The sequence below is a fragment of the Carassius auratus genome, chromosome 44 (assembly GCF_003368295.1).
Source record: "Carassius auratus strain Wakin chromosome 44, ASM336829v1, whole genome shotgun sequence".
NCBI lineage: Eukaryota > Metazoa > Chordata > Actinopteri > Cypriniformes > Cyprinidae > Carassius > Carassius auratus.
This window is the reverse complement of record NC_039286.1, coordinates 5,004,910-5,022,371: the sequence shown is the minus strand read 5'-3', so window position 1 is coordinate 5,022,371 and position 17,462 is coordinate 5,004,910. Positions and strand designations below refer to the sequence as shown.

Sequence of the window (17,462 nt, the reverse complement as noted above, 5' to 3'; positions counted from 1 at the left end):
CTTGGTTTTGCTTCAGAAACAGCATTTTTGATATCACCCCACAAGTTCTCAATTGGATTAAGGTCTGGAGATTGGGCTGGCCACTCCATAACATTAATTTTGTTGGTTTGGAACCAAGACTTTGCCCGTTTACTAGTGTGTTTTGGGTCATTGTCTTGTTGAAACAACCATTTCAAGGGCATGTCCTCTTCAGCATAGGGCAACATGACCTCTTCAAGTATTTTAACATATGCAAACTGATCCATGATCCCTGGTATGCGATAAATAGGCCCAACACCATAGTAGGAGAAACATGCCCATATCATGATGCTTGCACCTCCATGCTTCACTGTCTTCACTGTGTACTGTGGCTTGAATTCAGAGTTTGGGGGTCGTCTCACAAACTGCCTGTGGCCCTTGGACCCAAAAAGAACAATTTTACTCTCATCAGTCCACAAAATGTTCCTCCATTTCTCTTTAGGCCAGTTGATGTGTTCTTTGGCAAATTGTAACCTCTTCTGCACATGCCTTTTTTTTAACAGAGGGACTTTGCGGGGGATTCTTGAAAATAGATTAGCTTCACACAGACGTCTTCTAACTGTCACAGTACTTACAGGTAACTCCAGACTGTCTTTGATCATCCTGGAGGTGATCATTGGCTGAGCCTTTGCCATTCTGGTTATTCTTCTATCCATTTTGATGGTTGTCTTCCGTTTTCTTCCACGTCTCTCTGGTTTTGCTCTCCATTTTAAGGCATTGGAGATCATTTTAGCTGAACAGCCTATCATTTTTTGCACCTCTTTATAGGTTTTCTCCTCTCTCATCAACTTTTTAATCAAAGTACGCTGTTCTTCTGAACAATGTCTTGAACGACCCATTTTCCTCAGCTTTCAAATGCATGTTCAACAAGTATTGGCTTCATCCTTAAATAGGGGCCACCTGATTCACACCTGTTTCTTCACAAAATTGATGACCTCAGTGATTGAATGCCACACTGCTATTTTTTTGAACACACCCCTTTCAACTAATTCAACTAATTGCCCAATTGCACAGCCTTAAGAGCGTGCATATCATGAATGCTGGGTCTCATTTGTTTTCTGAGAATCTACTGAACCTACTGGTAACTTGTTTGCCACGTAGCAATAAAAAAATATACGAAAAACCTTGATTATTCTGGTTAGTCACATTGTACTGCTATTATTTTGAACAATACTGTACTATACATGAGTGGGGTATAAAATACAGTGCTTAACCTTCAGAATATGTTCAGATAAACTATATATCATTTTTCCTACTCTTATTCTGTGACAAATTTTGTGAATTTGTCATTTTCTTTCAATAAAAAAACTACATTTCAATTTAGGATCAAATGAATATAATGTAGAAATGGGTAACAAAGTGGCAAAAAGTATTAAATTAATCGTTCATACTGTCATTTAGTAGAGCGCAGCTAGCAAATAAAATTGTTTTTTACACAAATTTAAGAAATATTTAAATGTTTACTTTAGAGACAGCATTATCATAACTAGATCTAAAACTAAAATTAAAATAATAAAAAACTTGAACTAAATAAAACGTGAAAAAATAAACCAAATAATATATATATATATTATGAAGGCAACATTTCTCATTTTAATTAAGTTTAACTTAATGTACTAAAATGATAAAAACTATATAGACATACCTAAAAAAAAATTAACTACTAAACATTGTAAATGGAAAATATAAAAATAAAAACAGATTCAAATTTAAATGTAAATAGAATCTCAGCAATACTAAAATAATACTGGTTTGAGCTGATACAATTTTTATTTTTTTAAAACAGGAATGAAACAAATGAGACCTTATATAATGAAAACAATAACAGAAGAAATGTGCATATGTTTACTAAGCCGTCTGGCAAAGACCCAAGTTTAGCAAGAATACAAAGGGAAGAGCCATACTTTAGTGTTATCCTCCTGAAACACACACACACACACACACACACGGTCAAACTGATGTCTCTGACCTCCGATCATTGTCATGTGTTTCCTGTCACCAGTGAAACATAAACCCTGTCGAGACAAAATGCTTCATCCTATTGATACACGCACAGGACAACATGTGCTTTCGCAAAAATTTGACGATACTGAATGAAGAAACAGTTAGAAAAAGAAACCGATATCAATGTCATATTATTTTGCATGCACTAAATAAATACAATCAGGACAACTGTGTGAATGTCACAGGAAATGACATCACACATCTGTGCAAAAAACACAAGGACGGCGACAATCGCATTTTCCAAAAATATCATTTATTTTCACGTAAGAATCTTCACATTAACTGTTTTTTTTCTTTTCAAATGTCTTTCTTTTTCATATAATTCCTCTTTATATACATAATATACATTTTACACAATACATATACAAAATAAGAATACGAGAACGAAAAAAGGAAAACAAAATGAATCAGAGTGATCTAACGTTAGTCGTATACAGCTGCGTCAGTCGTACGAACAGCTGCCCGGAATAGAGCTTAAACAGCTACATCATGTCAGAGTCAGTGGTGTTTTGTTCATAGTGCTTTAGCTGATTCGTGTCATAAATGTGTGGCCTGTGTATGTAGATTAAATCAAACATAGCAGGCTTATATTGTAGTAACAGATTGATGTATCAGGCAGGTCAATTAATCAGCAGATATTTGGCCATTTTGAGATTCATCAGTCAATAACTGTGGCTTTTTTTTGGTGAATATTAATTAAATACTAAGTAAAAATATATGTTATAAATAAATCATTTTTAATTATTTAAACAGTATTTATTTAGTGTATATATATATATATATAATGCAACTTAATGATTTTAAATATCATTTTCTATCATTAATAGAAATTTTATTTTATATTTATATTTGACATGGGCAACCCCAAATACTCTATAACCAATATATAGTCCAACTACCAACACAAATCAGTTGGGTTGTTTTCTTCCTTTGGCTTCCAGTTGTCCATTTGTGGTGTGTAAGTGATTGTATGCCGTCTAAATGCCACTGTTCTGGGACAGATCAACACATCTCCTCTGCTAACATACACACACACACACATGAGAGGGATCGTGTGTTTCTGGACACATCAACATTTCCTGCTTTTCTTTCTGTCTTCCATCTACACATCTACATACACATGAATCCAACAAGTGTCTCCTCTCTTGCGTCTCATTTCCTCTTTCTCTATCACGGAGTAAACATTTGTGCTCAGTATATACAGTCATTTGTTCTGCAGCAAACCTCATAATTTACTAACTCTTTAAACGACGAACGTACAAAAACAACACAGCATGTGTGAATGGACGTGTGTCAGTGGGTTTTGTAAACAGTATTGATGCCCCCGTTTTCCGCTGACAGGGTGAGGGCGCCCAATCTGACATCCTTTCCACAGACGTCCCGTCACAGGTACCAGCACCATCTCAGTGGGAAAAGGGGGTTGTGTGTGTTCTGTGCTGCATTTCCAGGTTTAAATAAAGGTACAGCACATAGTCTTATAAAACCATGAGAAAATGGTGAGAATAAAACCCACTGAGTTAATGCTACATGAATTTCTCTGGATCAACAAAACATGAGAAAACAATGAAAGGTTTGATCGCTCTGCTCCTTCGTGAGAAGCTCTGTGGTCTTTGGCTCAATCTTGGCTTGCGTCCCCTCATTATGAAACTCAACTCTGTGGATGTGGACTGTCCACACTTAAAGTATGTGCTATTTCAAAATCTGCATTACTGTTTCACTTTGTTCTTATCCAGGTATTGTGAAGTCTGGCATTTATATGAGAAAAATTCCCTTTGCATGAACAATATTTCCAGGAGTATACTGACGTCTCGTTTTGTTTCTTTAGAAGTGCCAGAATGTTCAAAGATCTCTTTATTCCAGTTCGGCTTCTCCACCTGCACCAGCGGTGTGAGAGAGCTCCACTTTCGGTTCGCGTCTCCCAATGGCCAGCACTGGGATGTAAAGAGCTACCCCTGTGTGCGTCCATCAACACAGGCCGCTGTCATTATAGTCTTTTGTAAGTGTAGTTTAGTCCAATGTCCATCTCACTGTAAGACCAGTAATAATAAAATGGGGAGTAAGGTTGTGAGGACAGTCCAGGACGCTATTGAAATGGCAGAGTTTGTCCGCTTGCTTTTCTGTACATCAGGAAGAGCCACAACAGGATCATCTGTAACAAGGAAGTAATAAATATTTAATTTTTTAGTGGTTGTAGATGGTTTACAAAGATAAGGCCTGAAACCATATTGACTATTCAACATGCATAGTGGCAGTTTTTTACTGATATATAAGATTTTAATGAAGCCTATTATGCTGACCAGGCTTTAAAAAAACTGTATAATTGTGAAATTCTGTTACAAATTTAAAGCAAGTGTTTTCTGTTTTTAAATATTTTAAAATGTAATTAATTTCTGTGATGACAAAGCTTAATTTTCAGCATTATTACACCACTCTTCAGTATCACATGATCCTTCAGAAATTATTATAATATGCCGATTTGGTGCTCAAGAAACATTTCTTATTTTTATCAATGTTAAAACATTTGGGCTGCTTAATATTTTGTGGAAAGGCAAAAGTGTGTTAAAATGAGGTTGTGTAGAAACATCTGTGTACTTATATTTGGACAGCATACTCTGCAACTGTATTCATGACATGAGTAAAATCCTTTTTTTTTCTTTTTACTCAGTTAGTGTGACTGTTACCTGCTGGTAACCGATTAGACGGTGTGTGAGCTCCTCCTGCTGTGCCCACCTTGGCTCCGCCTCCTGTGCCAACCCTGGCTTCTTGAGAACCTGAATGGAAACAAACACCAGTGAATACACAGATCAACTGAAATTCAAAATATGTGGAGTTTTCTGATTTTTTTAGATTCAGATACTCACCATCATTGGCAACTACATCCACCCGGAGTCTCAGACACTCCTGTCCATGGTGGTGCAGTCGTTTGGCTGCAAGGCGAAAAAAAAGAAGATTGTCAGGATTGAGGGAGATAAAAGGATAACGAAGAGAGGTATAAGAGTAAATGAGTAGCAGAAAGGAGATTTGGTGTTAGATGTGTAGTGCCTGATCCATTTCTCTTTAGCAGCCATCTGGACCTGTGACCTGTGTCTGATCTCTTTTATTACAGTGGTGCAACTGTGCTCTAAAGTGCCTTGTTTACACTGTATCAGAGCTGCTAATCCATTGATTTAAATTGCGACAGGGAAAATTGGGTTTAGCTGTGCTTTAGCTGTATTTGTATTTGACTAACTGACATTGATCTTTCCACTCCATCAAAACAGACCTATTGCATTTTTATCCATGAAACGCTCCACCTTTGACTGCACAATGTTTGCACAATTAACTTTTTTTAGCAGTATGCTTTCCTAAAACGGTCTAAATTGGGTTGGTTGAATTTCGCCATTCTTAATTCTAGACCTCCATATTCCAGTCTACATGCTGGCTGAATTGTGCTCCTTGTGTTTCCGACTGCCCAAAATCCCCAAGGATAGCCTATGGGGATGCCAGAAAGACACGTAGTAGTTTTGCTGCCAGTTTAGCAGTTCACAACATGAATTGAAATGTATTCATTACTGTGGTGCTGAAGGAGGGCTTGAATATGACTCACAGACTAAGCATTCAGCGCATGCTTTGTGGGGCAATAAATCTATAACGGGTTTTTGGATGTTCAATAGCATTTCCACCACTAACCATTCTTTAAAACGATCCACCATGAATGTTACATTCATAGTTTAAGTGCAAGCTGACTTTTGTAAGGCCTGAACTCACAGATGTAGTAGTAGCTCTCGCCCTGCCGGAACTCTTTTCCCAGAGTGAATGGCGTGAAGCGCTGGAACTTCTCTGAGAACTTCTCGGGTGCGTGTGGGGCGAAAGGGTGGCCGCATTCCCAACGCATCTGATCGTAGGATTGTGGACGGCAGGTGTCATAGTCTTCGAGTTCCACCATGTAGAGAACGTAGCGCTCTGCGTCCTGTGACGGCACTTCGCCCAGTGGGTAGTGAGGGCAAACGATGTCCAGGTAGTCGTTCAGGTGTACCTCAACTGCATAGTTGTTCCATCGGAACCTAAAAGAGAATGAGTGATTCCGTAAACATTTTGTATAAAAATATAGCTAATGCAAATATTAAAAGCCTATAAAACAAATTTTTTTTTGAGACAAGATCATCTAAGATTTGAGATCTAGCAATGTCTGTCCCATCGGCGACAATAATTCTTCATTTAGAGAACGGAGAGTCTGACTTGAATGCCAAGCCTGACGCAATCACATTTTCAATTGCCCTCGCATTGATCTAAAATACCATCTCAAAGACAAATCACAAAGGGATGGCGCCGGGGAAGAAAAGACAAAAAATGTGAACAATGGAAAACAGATGAGTATGTTGATTTCTTAGTAGAAGAAGAGCCGGGACAGAAGCATGTATATAGATTATTCTGAACATCAGTTCACTGATCGAACGGCCTGCTGGCCATAGTCAGAGAACAGGTCAGAGTCTATGAGAATGGCAGGAACATGGACGTGTTTGGCGTGAATTTGTGCATCATATTGATCTCGCTCGCCTTGTGAGAGCAGAGTCTTATTTACGCAAAGGCATTAGCAATGTGTCAGGCTGCATCACCAGTTGATGATTACTGACTACACAGTATGCAGAGACACACACTCATTCTCACAAACACAAATGGAGAAATAAATTGGAGTTTCATCAACACGCCCTTACTCATTACAGATAAACACACACACACTGGTTGACGGAGTCATACACACCCCGTCTACGCCACACTTCTCCCTTTCATTTGACACATGGAGGGAGGTGACAGAGACAGTCTGCCTGTCTGCTCCTCTCCATTCCCTCCCTCTCTCCGGCATTTGCTTCATTCTTGGTTCTGCTCCTGTAGCTCTTCTGGCAGTATGATATCTCTGTTTATGTGCTGCCCACTGATAGAAGAATGCCAGAGGTAGAAAGAATGCCTTTGTTTATTTATTCATCCATCCATCATCGGATGCCACTTTAGCTTCCATACATTCATTTCTAAGCTCAGCTCAGGTTCAGGCTTTTTCATTATGAGCTCAGTATCAGCCAGGCCTAAAATCAGCTATATGGTGATTAGGTTTACTTCTTGTCCTCCGAAAATGTGTCTATCTTTTGTGGAGTCAAAGTTTTTGTACTGTACTTTTAATGACAAGCTGTATTAGCAAACCTTGTTAATGCTTACTAGCCCTTAAAGTTGCAATGAAACAGATGAAGAGAGTAATCATTTCTTTCATACCGTGAAGTACATCCAAAAGGGTATTTGGCTAAATTCAATGGTTGTTGTCTCAAGCTTGTATTCGATTGATTAAAGGGTTTAAGTGGACTAAATGGTTAGAGAATTCCAGCATACGTCACCAGAGAAAAGTCATTGGGAGATTGGTTTTTGACATTTCGATTCAAGATTGAAATATGCATTGTTTAATCGTGAGATCAATAACATGTATTTACAAAAATAGGTAGGGTGAAATTTCATTTGATGCTGACTGCAAAGTATTATTCTATAGTGTGTAATTTGTCTAGCGTTGTTTATGCCAAGGATGTGATTGATACCTCAAATTGAGTGGCTTCGAAATATAAAACATCTAGACTTACAATTTCTACCTGGAAAAGTTGCAATTACTTTTAATAAAGGAGTGACCCAAGGAGCCATATCTAGGGACTTGGAGAAATGGAGATTTGGAAATGGACTCTTTTCACTTGGGCTACTAAGTAAACAACAACAAATGCCCTGCCTAGAAGATCCTAGAAACCTCATAGCAACACCCTAGCAACCACCTAAAACACCTTATCATTATGGTGGTGGATCTCGCACAAGCATTCACCACTCATCATTTCTTTAGAATGTTTAATACTCTAGCAAACTGAGTAAAGTATCAGTTGACACTGAAACATTGCAGCACAAACCTCTCAAGGGCCTGAGTGAGCGTCATAGACACTAACTGGGATCCTCCTAACTTTCTGGAAAATTTCAGCTTTCCTCCCTGTCTGCCGGAAACAGCAGCAACGTTATTTCCCAGAGTGGGTGTTTCTGTCGTGTGTGACAACATCCACACTTCTGCTCGATGATCAAAGTCTCCAAAGTCTTTCTCGCTCTCTCTTTTTCTTGTTTGTTGATGGGGGGGACCCCTTGGTCTTAGGACAGACGATCTGGCTCCAGACCTCTTCTAGTCTTACACACACACACACAACCCTTCTAATTGGCCTGCTGCTTTCACTCACTGCTGATCCAAACACACACACATACACACATAGAGCTCCACATAAAGCCAAACCTAGTACTCCCAGTCACACACTTCAATTCTCTGGTGGCCGTGTACGGGAGTCACACACTGATGCATCTTTGTTTGATGAATGAAGCAAATATACCTCATAGCCAATAATAATTTACATGTCTCACATTCTTTAAGTGCTGTCACCAGATGCTTGGGAGCAGTCATCTGGTGCACCAGAACACACACACCCCGTTAAAGCCCTGATTAAAATCTGTTTGGGGTATGGCACCAATGTGTTCATCAAAAGAGGTTCAGGAGGGGGGGCAATTAAAACACAAAGACTTAAATTAAAGTGGTCCCAGAGGGGGGCAATTATGCTGCTCCCCCCTCAACCCCCGGGGGCTGGGAGTCAGAAGGGAGGGTGGGAGAAAGCATTGGGGGATGGACCCCATCTCAATACAGGGGTCAGCGTGTACTCCCTGTGCTAGTGTCCTTTCAAATGCTACAGTTACTTTATCAATGCCTTTATTCATAGTACAGTGATGCCATTCATCTTACATACTGGGCTAAACTTCATCTTGAGCATCAATGAACTTAAATCATTTATGCTTCGTATTCTGCCTCAGATTTTTTTTTTTTTTCCAGGCTTCAAAAGAGGCTCAATAATGGTGTTTAAGTTTAACAAGGGGACAGCTGACATATTAAAACCATTCTCTTTGTCTCAGCTTTAATCTTGCAAATGCTTTATTAGCATTATCTGCTTTCTTATATTATATTATATTATATTTTAGCATTATTTTTTGTATTAGTATTAAACATTTTTATGAGCATTTCTATATTGACTGATAACTGATAAAAAAAAGATAATACTGAAAATGTAATTAACAAGTACCTGTAGTAGAATTAACAAACAGAATAAAATCAACCCCCAATATAAAATAAAAACAGTAAAAATGAAATTTGTATTTTTATATACTGTATATATATATATATATTTGAATAAAATATACAAATCAATACAATAAAGTAAGAATCAAAACTAGGGAAAACAAATAAGATGATCAAAACTAAGCAAAAACATTTTGACAAATCTAATATATATATATATATATATATATATATATATATATATATATATATATATATATATATATATATATATATATATATATATATATATATATAATTTAATTAAATAAAATATGAGAATGACTGAATTCTGTGCATGATTTAAAAACCCTAAAACCTGGCAGAAGAATACGGGTGAATACGGTTGCTTGTGAGTCACGTCCGTGCTTACCGTAAAACATGAATAGCTGAAGTTTATTCATCCTGAACTCATCTTCTTGTAAATATCAGTGCAATGCTCAGTAGAAAGAATGCCAAATGATTCCAAATGGGTGACTGTAGGCTTAATCTCTGGTCTCCTAATCTTTAGTTCAAAGTTTTGGTTTTGTTGTTCTTTTTTAGTCCTTCTAAGCCTGTCTATCAATTGGTCTCACCTCCCTCTCCCTTTCTCATTTCAACACTCTATCACTCGCTGGAATGTTAGAGGTTAGAGAAAGGGGGGATGATCAGTGGGGGGTGGGAGGGTCAAATACTCGGGAATAGGGTGAAATAAGGGGAAATACTCGGAAGACAGCAGCGCAGACCTTAACACACACTTACACACACAGATGCAGGGAAGCTGGTAATACTCCAGAAAGTACACGATTTAACATTCTTTCCACATTCACCCGTTTAAAAGGGAAGGTCTGAGGTATTTAAACACCCACCCACCCATACACACACACACACACACACACTCACACAGTCACTTGCTCCAACAATAGGTCCGCCAACATCCCTGTCATTCAATCTGTGATCTTTTGTAGCTTTCACCACCTGATACTACAGTCTAAATGGTAATTGACAAAATTCTGACCCCGGGTCTGTTCAAATATCCATCCTTCACTCTCACCTGCACACCTGCGTTCGCTGGCTAAATCAAGTTTGCCATTAGCCCATGAAACTTCTATCATTTTAATTCAGCGCTAATGCAGCCGGCGTTGTTCCGGGTGACTGGTTCGGAATGCAGTGTGGCAGGATCATTGGGTGCTCTGTGCTCCGGGATTACCCGACATAGGTTGCCGAGGGGCCAGGGGCCTCATTTACTTTAATGCAAGCAGAAAGAGAGAGAGAGAGATGAGGGGCCCATAGCGAGCGCTTTTATTGTTCTGAAACACAGTTGGAGCGTATCAGTGGAGTGGTTCAGTTGGAAATGCAACAAAGGCTGGTAGGAGACAGAGAGAGCGATAGAATGAAAAAGGGAAAGGAATGGGTGAGATGGTTCGGTTTAGAAAGGCAGATTTTGTAAAAAACTGCTTTGTACTGTGCAGGTGTAAGAGAGAAAAAGAATGTGAAGAAGGAATCCTTTGATTAACCAGAACGGGCCGCTCTTGTGCTTGTCCTCACCCTGACTCAGTCCAGACCCACTCTTTCATCTTTTCTTCAATCCATCCATCTCTGTCCACTCTTTCGGTTCGTCTCTCAGCGCTCAATAAGCCTGTTTGATCCCCCATTCATTCTCCTAGTGACTCCGCCCCCAGGCATTCTCAACCAATCAGAGAGCGGCTCCCTGGAATTCGAGTTATGTTGGTTAGTGACCTACGTTTGTGGACACTAACTCTGGCCCTTTGCGATCGCCATGGCAACCAAATCCAACCGGTTCCCCCATTCGAGATAATATTCCACACTAGGGCTTTTTCAATCTATCTTGTGTATAAAGAGTCTTAAAATCTAATTCCTTATTTGTCCAATCTGTCACACTAATTACAGACCTAACCAGTCAACTGTACCAACTGGCTCTGCTCAGCCCTGATGTCCTCTCATAGATAAATGGATCACATAAATAATTAGAAAAATGTGAGCACTCAGTATGAAGGGAAATGAGAAGTACACAAGGCGACTCATATCGCTATAAAAATTACCTCAGTAGTTCCTTGCATTCTTTAGGAATTAGCCGTCCTGAAGGGGGACTGGCCTCTCGCACCGTGCCATAATAAAATGTGTGCAATGCACCGTGGGAACGGACCTTCATCTGAAACACCAGTCCATTCAAGAACAGTACAAACAACAAGAGTGTGGAGACAAGACCACATGGGGTTGAGATTGTGACAACAAGATCCTAAGACATTAAACACACTGACACAAACTTAACCTGACAAATACTTAGCTTGTGATTGTAAAGCGCTGTTAAATGTATCTGTGGTCTTAAATATGAGAGGAACGGATTAAACATTAAAGATAAATAAAAGATGTTCAAAAATGAAGAAGGAACAATTCTGGGAATTCTGAAGGAGTTAAAGACTGTGACAGCAGCTGTACGATTAAACAGAAAGATAACCGTATTATTGAAGGTGTAATGAACTAATCATCTTTGAATCAAAGTGCGTGAGAAAGCAATGAGTGCGAGACGGGCTGTAGATAAAACGATCGCTTTCACAAGCCCTTTAACTTGTGTGAATAATATTTCAGAGTATGCTGCATATGAGGAAGTGTGTATCTGAGACTTGTGTAACATGTGGGCCGCTTGCGTGCGCAAGTGTGTGAGAAAGGTATTGTTAATTGTACACGCAGGATGTGCTGTTTTCCCGGGAAAACACTTGGCCAGGAAACTCACTCCTGACGAGGGAAAAGGCCGTCTCCTCAACCTTTGGCCAGAGTTTACTTGAAAATCACAATTTAGTAAATCTCTCAGGACTTGACAAATGTCACATATTTTGCACATTATATAAAGAAAACACTTCTGCCGACAGGGACTGCCTGTAGGAGCTTCAATGAATAAGGTCTGCTGGTGAAGATTATCATGGGTCAGCAATCAGCAAAAAAAAAAAAAAAGAGCCAGATTAAATTCACAAGATGAAAAATTAAGATCTGATTACAATCTGGAGAAGGGATGGCTGCAATGAAGAAGTCAATTCTGCAGAATGGCTTTATACATCTTAAAAATGTGTAAAAGAGATAGTCCACCCAGAATGTTGTTAAAGTCGTTCCAAATCCATAAGACTTGGTTCATATTCAAAACACGAATGAAGATCTTTTTAATGAAATATGAGAGATTTATGTCCCTCCATTTAAAGTCGATTTACACAACCCTTTGACTCTTCAAAAAGTTCATAAAAAGTAAACATTCCATATTGATCAAGCTGTTTGTTTTGAGCACTTTATATGATGAACAGACTTCATTTAGTCTTTTATTCATATAAACATTGAGTGACGAACATCAAAGAGCTCATTGATCTTCATTTCTGTTTCAAAGATGAACGGAAATCTTATGCATTTGGAACGACATGAGGGTGAGTAAATTATGGCAATTTTCATTTTTGGGAGAGCTTATCGTTTAAATGGAAATGTATACTAAACCAGCTGAAAAACAAACACTCAATGGGCCGGAATCTGTAGAGCTTTGTGAATGATTTGAATTCTGAAGATATCGGCAGAATACAGTCTCAGGGAATGGATGGTATGGGCATGGAGAAGGTGATAGGGAGGAGAAAAGGGGAGCGAGACAGGCTCTTGTGGTTATGGCTGCCAAACCGGATAAAGAAAGCCAAGGAAACAAAATTCAACACCTCTCGTTCTTTCTTCTTTCACAGAGGGAAAGGAAATAAGGACAGGAACTGAATAAAAGGATGAAAAGCGTTGGCGTGTATGGCTGAGATAAAAGGTAGAGGGAATGAAGGAGAAGCCAGACGGGAGATCGGGAGAGAGGTGGGCTCGAGTGGTGGCCTCCCTATTTGAAGACCACCAGAGAAAGTGACAGACTACAGAGAGTGAATGACACTTCATCACGCACTCTCTCACTGTCAGTCGAACACGCACACACACAGATCTGATGAGTTTAATGCTAAGTGACATGCAGACAAAAGCAAAATGGCACTTTATCACCGGTTTCTATCTCCCCTTCTCCTCTCCGCACACATTTACAGACACGCACAGTGACAGACACACTGCATGAATGCCACTTCTTTTTCGCTGTGAACTCATGGCCTGCAATTGGTCACACTAGCCCCTGGTTTTGTTCCACTGCAGCTCGGTGATGGGAGTGTGCTAATTTGGCTGGAACTATAACAAAAAAGCACTTAGTTGGCAAAACCCCACAAGCAAAAAAAAAAAAAAAAAAAAGCCCTGTTCCCTGGAAGAAAAAACCCCCACAAGTGAATGGGACATTTTGGGTAGAAAAACAAGAAAGCCCCGTTTCTGGCTAAATTAAACCATGTAAAAGGCCTTTTTACAGGGTGAAACAGTAACTCAATGGGGTGATCGCGGACAAGTAGAGAAGAAACTTAAATGTGCGGAGGTCGGAGAGTTTTGGGGTACTGATGGGATAGGGCAGGGCAAAACGATCGAGGGAAAGAGTTAAAGGAAAAGAAGCGGAGGAGAGGTTGAACTTTGTGCCAGTTAACCATGCGGTACGGGGCACACAGCCAGAGGAAAGGGAGGAGGTTTGGGAAGAACAGGTAGGAGAGAAAGGCCAACAAAAGACAAGAAAGATACAGAAAGAGAAGAAATCTCTATAAGCCTTTGAGTGCTAAAAAAATATTAACAGCAACCGTTCCAGAAAAGATTTAGCATCCATAAGTGATATCAAAAGATTAGTTCACCCTAGTCATCATTTACTCACTCTCATGTTGTTCCAAAACCACCCAATTTTTTTTTTCTTTGTGTGGAACATAAAAGGAGAAACTGTGAATAGTGGACTACCTGTTCTTTGCTGTACAATTACAATTAATGAGGGCTTTCGAGCATCAAAAAGCATAAATAAAAGATAATAAAACTGATTCATATGTGTCAATTCCAATTTTCCTGAAGTCCTGCAGTGGCTTGAGTGGCAAACAAAGGGATTTTAAGTTGTTATTAAAAAAACAATATGTATTTGGGACAAGATCATTGAGATGGTAAGTATAAGATTTATGACCGAATCAGTCAGACCAGTTTTCTTTACTGTCCTAAACAATACATTGAAAAAATTCCACTTAAAAGAATGATTCGTTCATGAATGGGACTTTGTCTTCATCTCATGAACTTTCGTGAAAATGCCAAAGAAAGCTAGGATGGGTGTCACCGTTTTCAGTGAATGATGACGCGGTCTGTTCCTCACATAAAACTATCATGCGAGTTAAGATATCTTGGAATATAGTATGGAGCTCTTTTAAGATAAATAATATGTTAATGGTGCACTGCTTTCTTTCACTTTCTGGTTTCAACAACAAGAAAAATAAACATAACATAAAATTTGTAATTATTGGTGAACTATTACTAGTGGTACTTTCAAATGGTTAAACTTGGAGAAAAACACTCTTCAGGAGCACTCAGAGAATTTAATAGAGAAAGTTTAGTTAATAAATATATGTGTGAGTCAGTGAATCATAAACAAGGGCTTGATTACAACTGCTCACCAGGACACTCCTTAATCAGCTCACACCTTCCGGTTGATCAACTATCGACTGTGAGTGACACTACAACACGTGTTTCAGCAAGCACACCAAGAACACGCACCAACACATTCAAACATGCACACTTACACGACCTGACTCAGAATCACCTCTCATGCTGAAAAAAACTCAGCTGCAATGATCTATCGACCCTGAAATCAACCTTCCCCCAAGATTTATATACACACACATACACACACTGTGTGTTGGAGACATCAATGCATTAAATGCAACCACATTATTACACTTCATAGACTATATTTCATTTGTGGAATTAAAAGAAAGAAATACAGACAGAACGGCAGAAAGAAAGAAGTGCAAAAAGTAATGTGGAAGAAAAGAAAGAAAGAAAGAAAGAAAGAAAGAAAGAAAGAAAGAAAGAAAGAAAGAAAGTGCAGGAATTAAGGCAGAAAGAAAGACATGCAAGAAAAAAAGCATCTCCTCAGCCCCTCTAGTATTTCTATGAAAACAGGATTAGATGACAGAGCGAGGGAGAGAGAGAGAGAGAGTGTGTGTGTGTGTGTGAGAGAGAGAGAGAGATAGAGAGAGAAAGAAAGAGAGAGCGAGAGAGACAGTAAGATTATATGAAATGAAATGTGGATTACATAGGTGCTAAAATGACCACTGTTTGGACATTGAAATAATCATTACATCTGCTGGAGGAAACACTTGATGGGTTAAAGTGTGTGTGTAAGTCGATGGGTTAAGTGTGTGTGTGTAATTCATCAGTTTTCAGTATGTTATCAATGTTTCTCTGTTTACACTTATTCAGTCTCACTGCCTTTGTTGTCTTTTGTGGTATATTAACATAAATATTCAGAGATGACAAAATCATTACTGTAACTCCATATGTATGATCCCACCCCTTATCTGTCAAGTTTTGAGAAATAGGATTAATTTGCACAAATTAGTTAATTTCCGTAAACCGGTTCAAAATAGTACTTTATTTTATTGTTTATTCAATATATTTTTATTATGTTATTATTTCATTCAGTTACTTTTAGTATTAACACTCAAAACGATTGTCAGAAGTCCACTCAATTTTTTTTTGGTAAAAATTACAATTTTTTTTTTATAGTTGCTGAATGTAGTGAAATACACTACAGTTTATGTTTTGCCATATAACATTTCCTACATGCGCGAAAAAAATGAGATCACCTCTGAAACAAAGTTCTTACCTTCGGTCAACCCCAAACGCTCGGTGAATCGGTTCAATTGAATCTATATAACGATCCAAAAAGCTCGTCTGCCTCGAACCAGTTTTGCAATCCAGTCATCTGCTCTGCACGTATCAGTCGGAAAAGTCACTCGACATTCAACACCTATTTCAACGTTTCACTGACTCATAGTCTACACGTCAAAAGAGCAAAAACGATCAATTTCTTCCTATTTTTCTGTTTAATCTTTTGGGTTTTCCCACCATGAATTAACATCACCATGGCAAGACCGCTGCTGAGTTTATATTACATGAATATGGTCATTTAATAGGCTACTACTATTGCTGTGAAGATATGTACGAGAAGAGCATAGTCAGCACACACTCAGCATGCATCACTTCTTCCTAGAAAGAGGCAGATTTGCGCATCACATGTAGCCTACAAATACAGGTAAACAAACATTTCGGTGATGGGTAGCAGGCAGATTATGACGCAATAAGAGTAGGCTACCTGAATTATGCAATCTGTTACTGGTAAAGATGTAACAAAATCATAATGTCAAAAAACAACAACACCTACAATGTAAACAAACACGAGTCTCCAACTCCGCTAGACCTTCAAATGCACTGACCATAAAATGCCTATTAACACACACACACACACACCGTAATATAATTTACTTCAACTCTGAAAAAAGCTATATGATGCTGAAGTTTGCAAAAAGCTACTATAACTAGCAGCGTTTCAGCATAAATTGTTATAATCATTATCAAAATATTACATTTAAAGGAAAAGAAAAGAGTGGTAAAAAATAAATAAATACATTATTTATTTACTTACTTAGAGTTGGTACTATTCCAGAAAACAGTGTGTCTCTCAGCAGAGGCGAGCAAAGCGCAGAGACTCGCTGCGATGTATAAAAGCCACATCTGATCCATTACAGAGTCTGTGATTCAATCCAAATGAAGAAATTAAGCAGCTATAGGTAACGTTTCTTCAAAAGCCCTGTTTCCATACAGCTATAAACCGCTCTTGAGCTGGTTACTGGCGTATTTGAACTAAGCGCAGCAAAGATTGCCCATAAATCAAGAAATCCGTATCTATTATCTTTCTAGTAGGTACTGAATGAAACTTTCTTCGCGTCGCATTTTGGTTTTGTGGAAAGACCTTCGTTCAAACCACGCCCCCAAAGCTAAAGCAGCCAATCAGCACACATGCGTCGTTCCACACAACGGAGTAGTAGTCGATCGCCCTCTACAGATGCATTGTAGCTCAAACTGAGGTTGGGGAATTGATTGATTAACATATTTTCCTATGTACTGCTTTTATGAATTATTCTTAGAAATCCGACATGGTTATGCAACACCATGAGATTAAAAATAAAAGTTCCTACAGGCCAGTCTGATTGGATTATTCGAGTGAACTGAAGTGTTAAAGGTTTCTTAAAGCCCCCCTTTTAACACTTAGGGTATAAATGCTTTCATCTTCTCCAATCAACAAAAGTTTTTATAAATAACAAGCCATTGACACTTTCACACAGACTCGAAATTTAAATTAGACTAGTCTTTGGTCAATCCAATTTGGTCT

At 38.6% G+C, this 17,462-nt stretch overlaps 1 protein-coding gene across 1 annotated transcript; it reads right to left on the bottom strand.

Annotated features, from left to right (window-relative positions):
* Nucleotides 1–2,947: 2,947 nt before the first annotated feature.
* LOC113062222 (ephrin-A1-like) lies at nt 2,948–17,010 on the bottom strand. Its single transcript, XM_026231923.1, has 5 exons — nt 16,716–17,010; nt 5,770–6,065; nt 4,884–4,949; nt 4,704–4,793; nt 2,948–4,171 (listed from the first exon to the last, which is right to left on the bottom strand). Exons 1-5 carry the CDS (start codon nt 16,811–16,813, stop codon nt 4,047–4,049), a joined length of 675 nt encoding a protein of 224 aa, XP_026087708.1. The 5' UTR covers nt 16,814–17,010; the 3' UTR covers nt 2,948–4,046.
* Nucleotides 17,011–17,462: the final 452 nt, after the last annotated feature.

Excerpts from the sequence above, each read along its gene's own strand:
- LOC113062222 (XM_026231923.1), bottom strand. The coding sequence starts at position 16,813 with ATGGATCAGATGTGGCTTTTATACATCGCAGCGAGTCTCTGCGCTTTG. Across the intron at positions 4,794-4,883 it reads GGATGTAGTTGCCAATGATG|GTTCTCAAGAAGCCAGGGTT; the intron begins GTGAGTATCTGA and ends GTTTCCATTCAG. Across the intron at positions 4,172-4,703 it reads GTCTAATCGGTTACCAGCAG|ATGATCCTGTTGTGGCTCTT; the intron begins GTAACAGTCACA and ends TCCTTGTTACAG.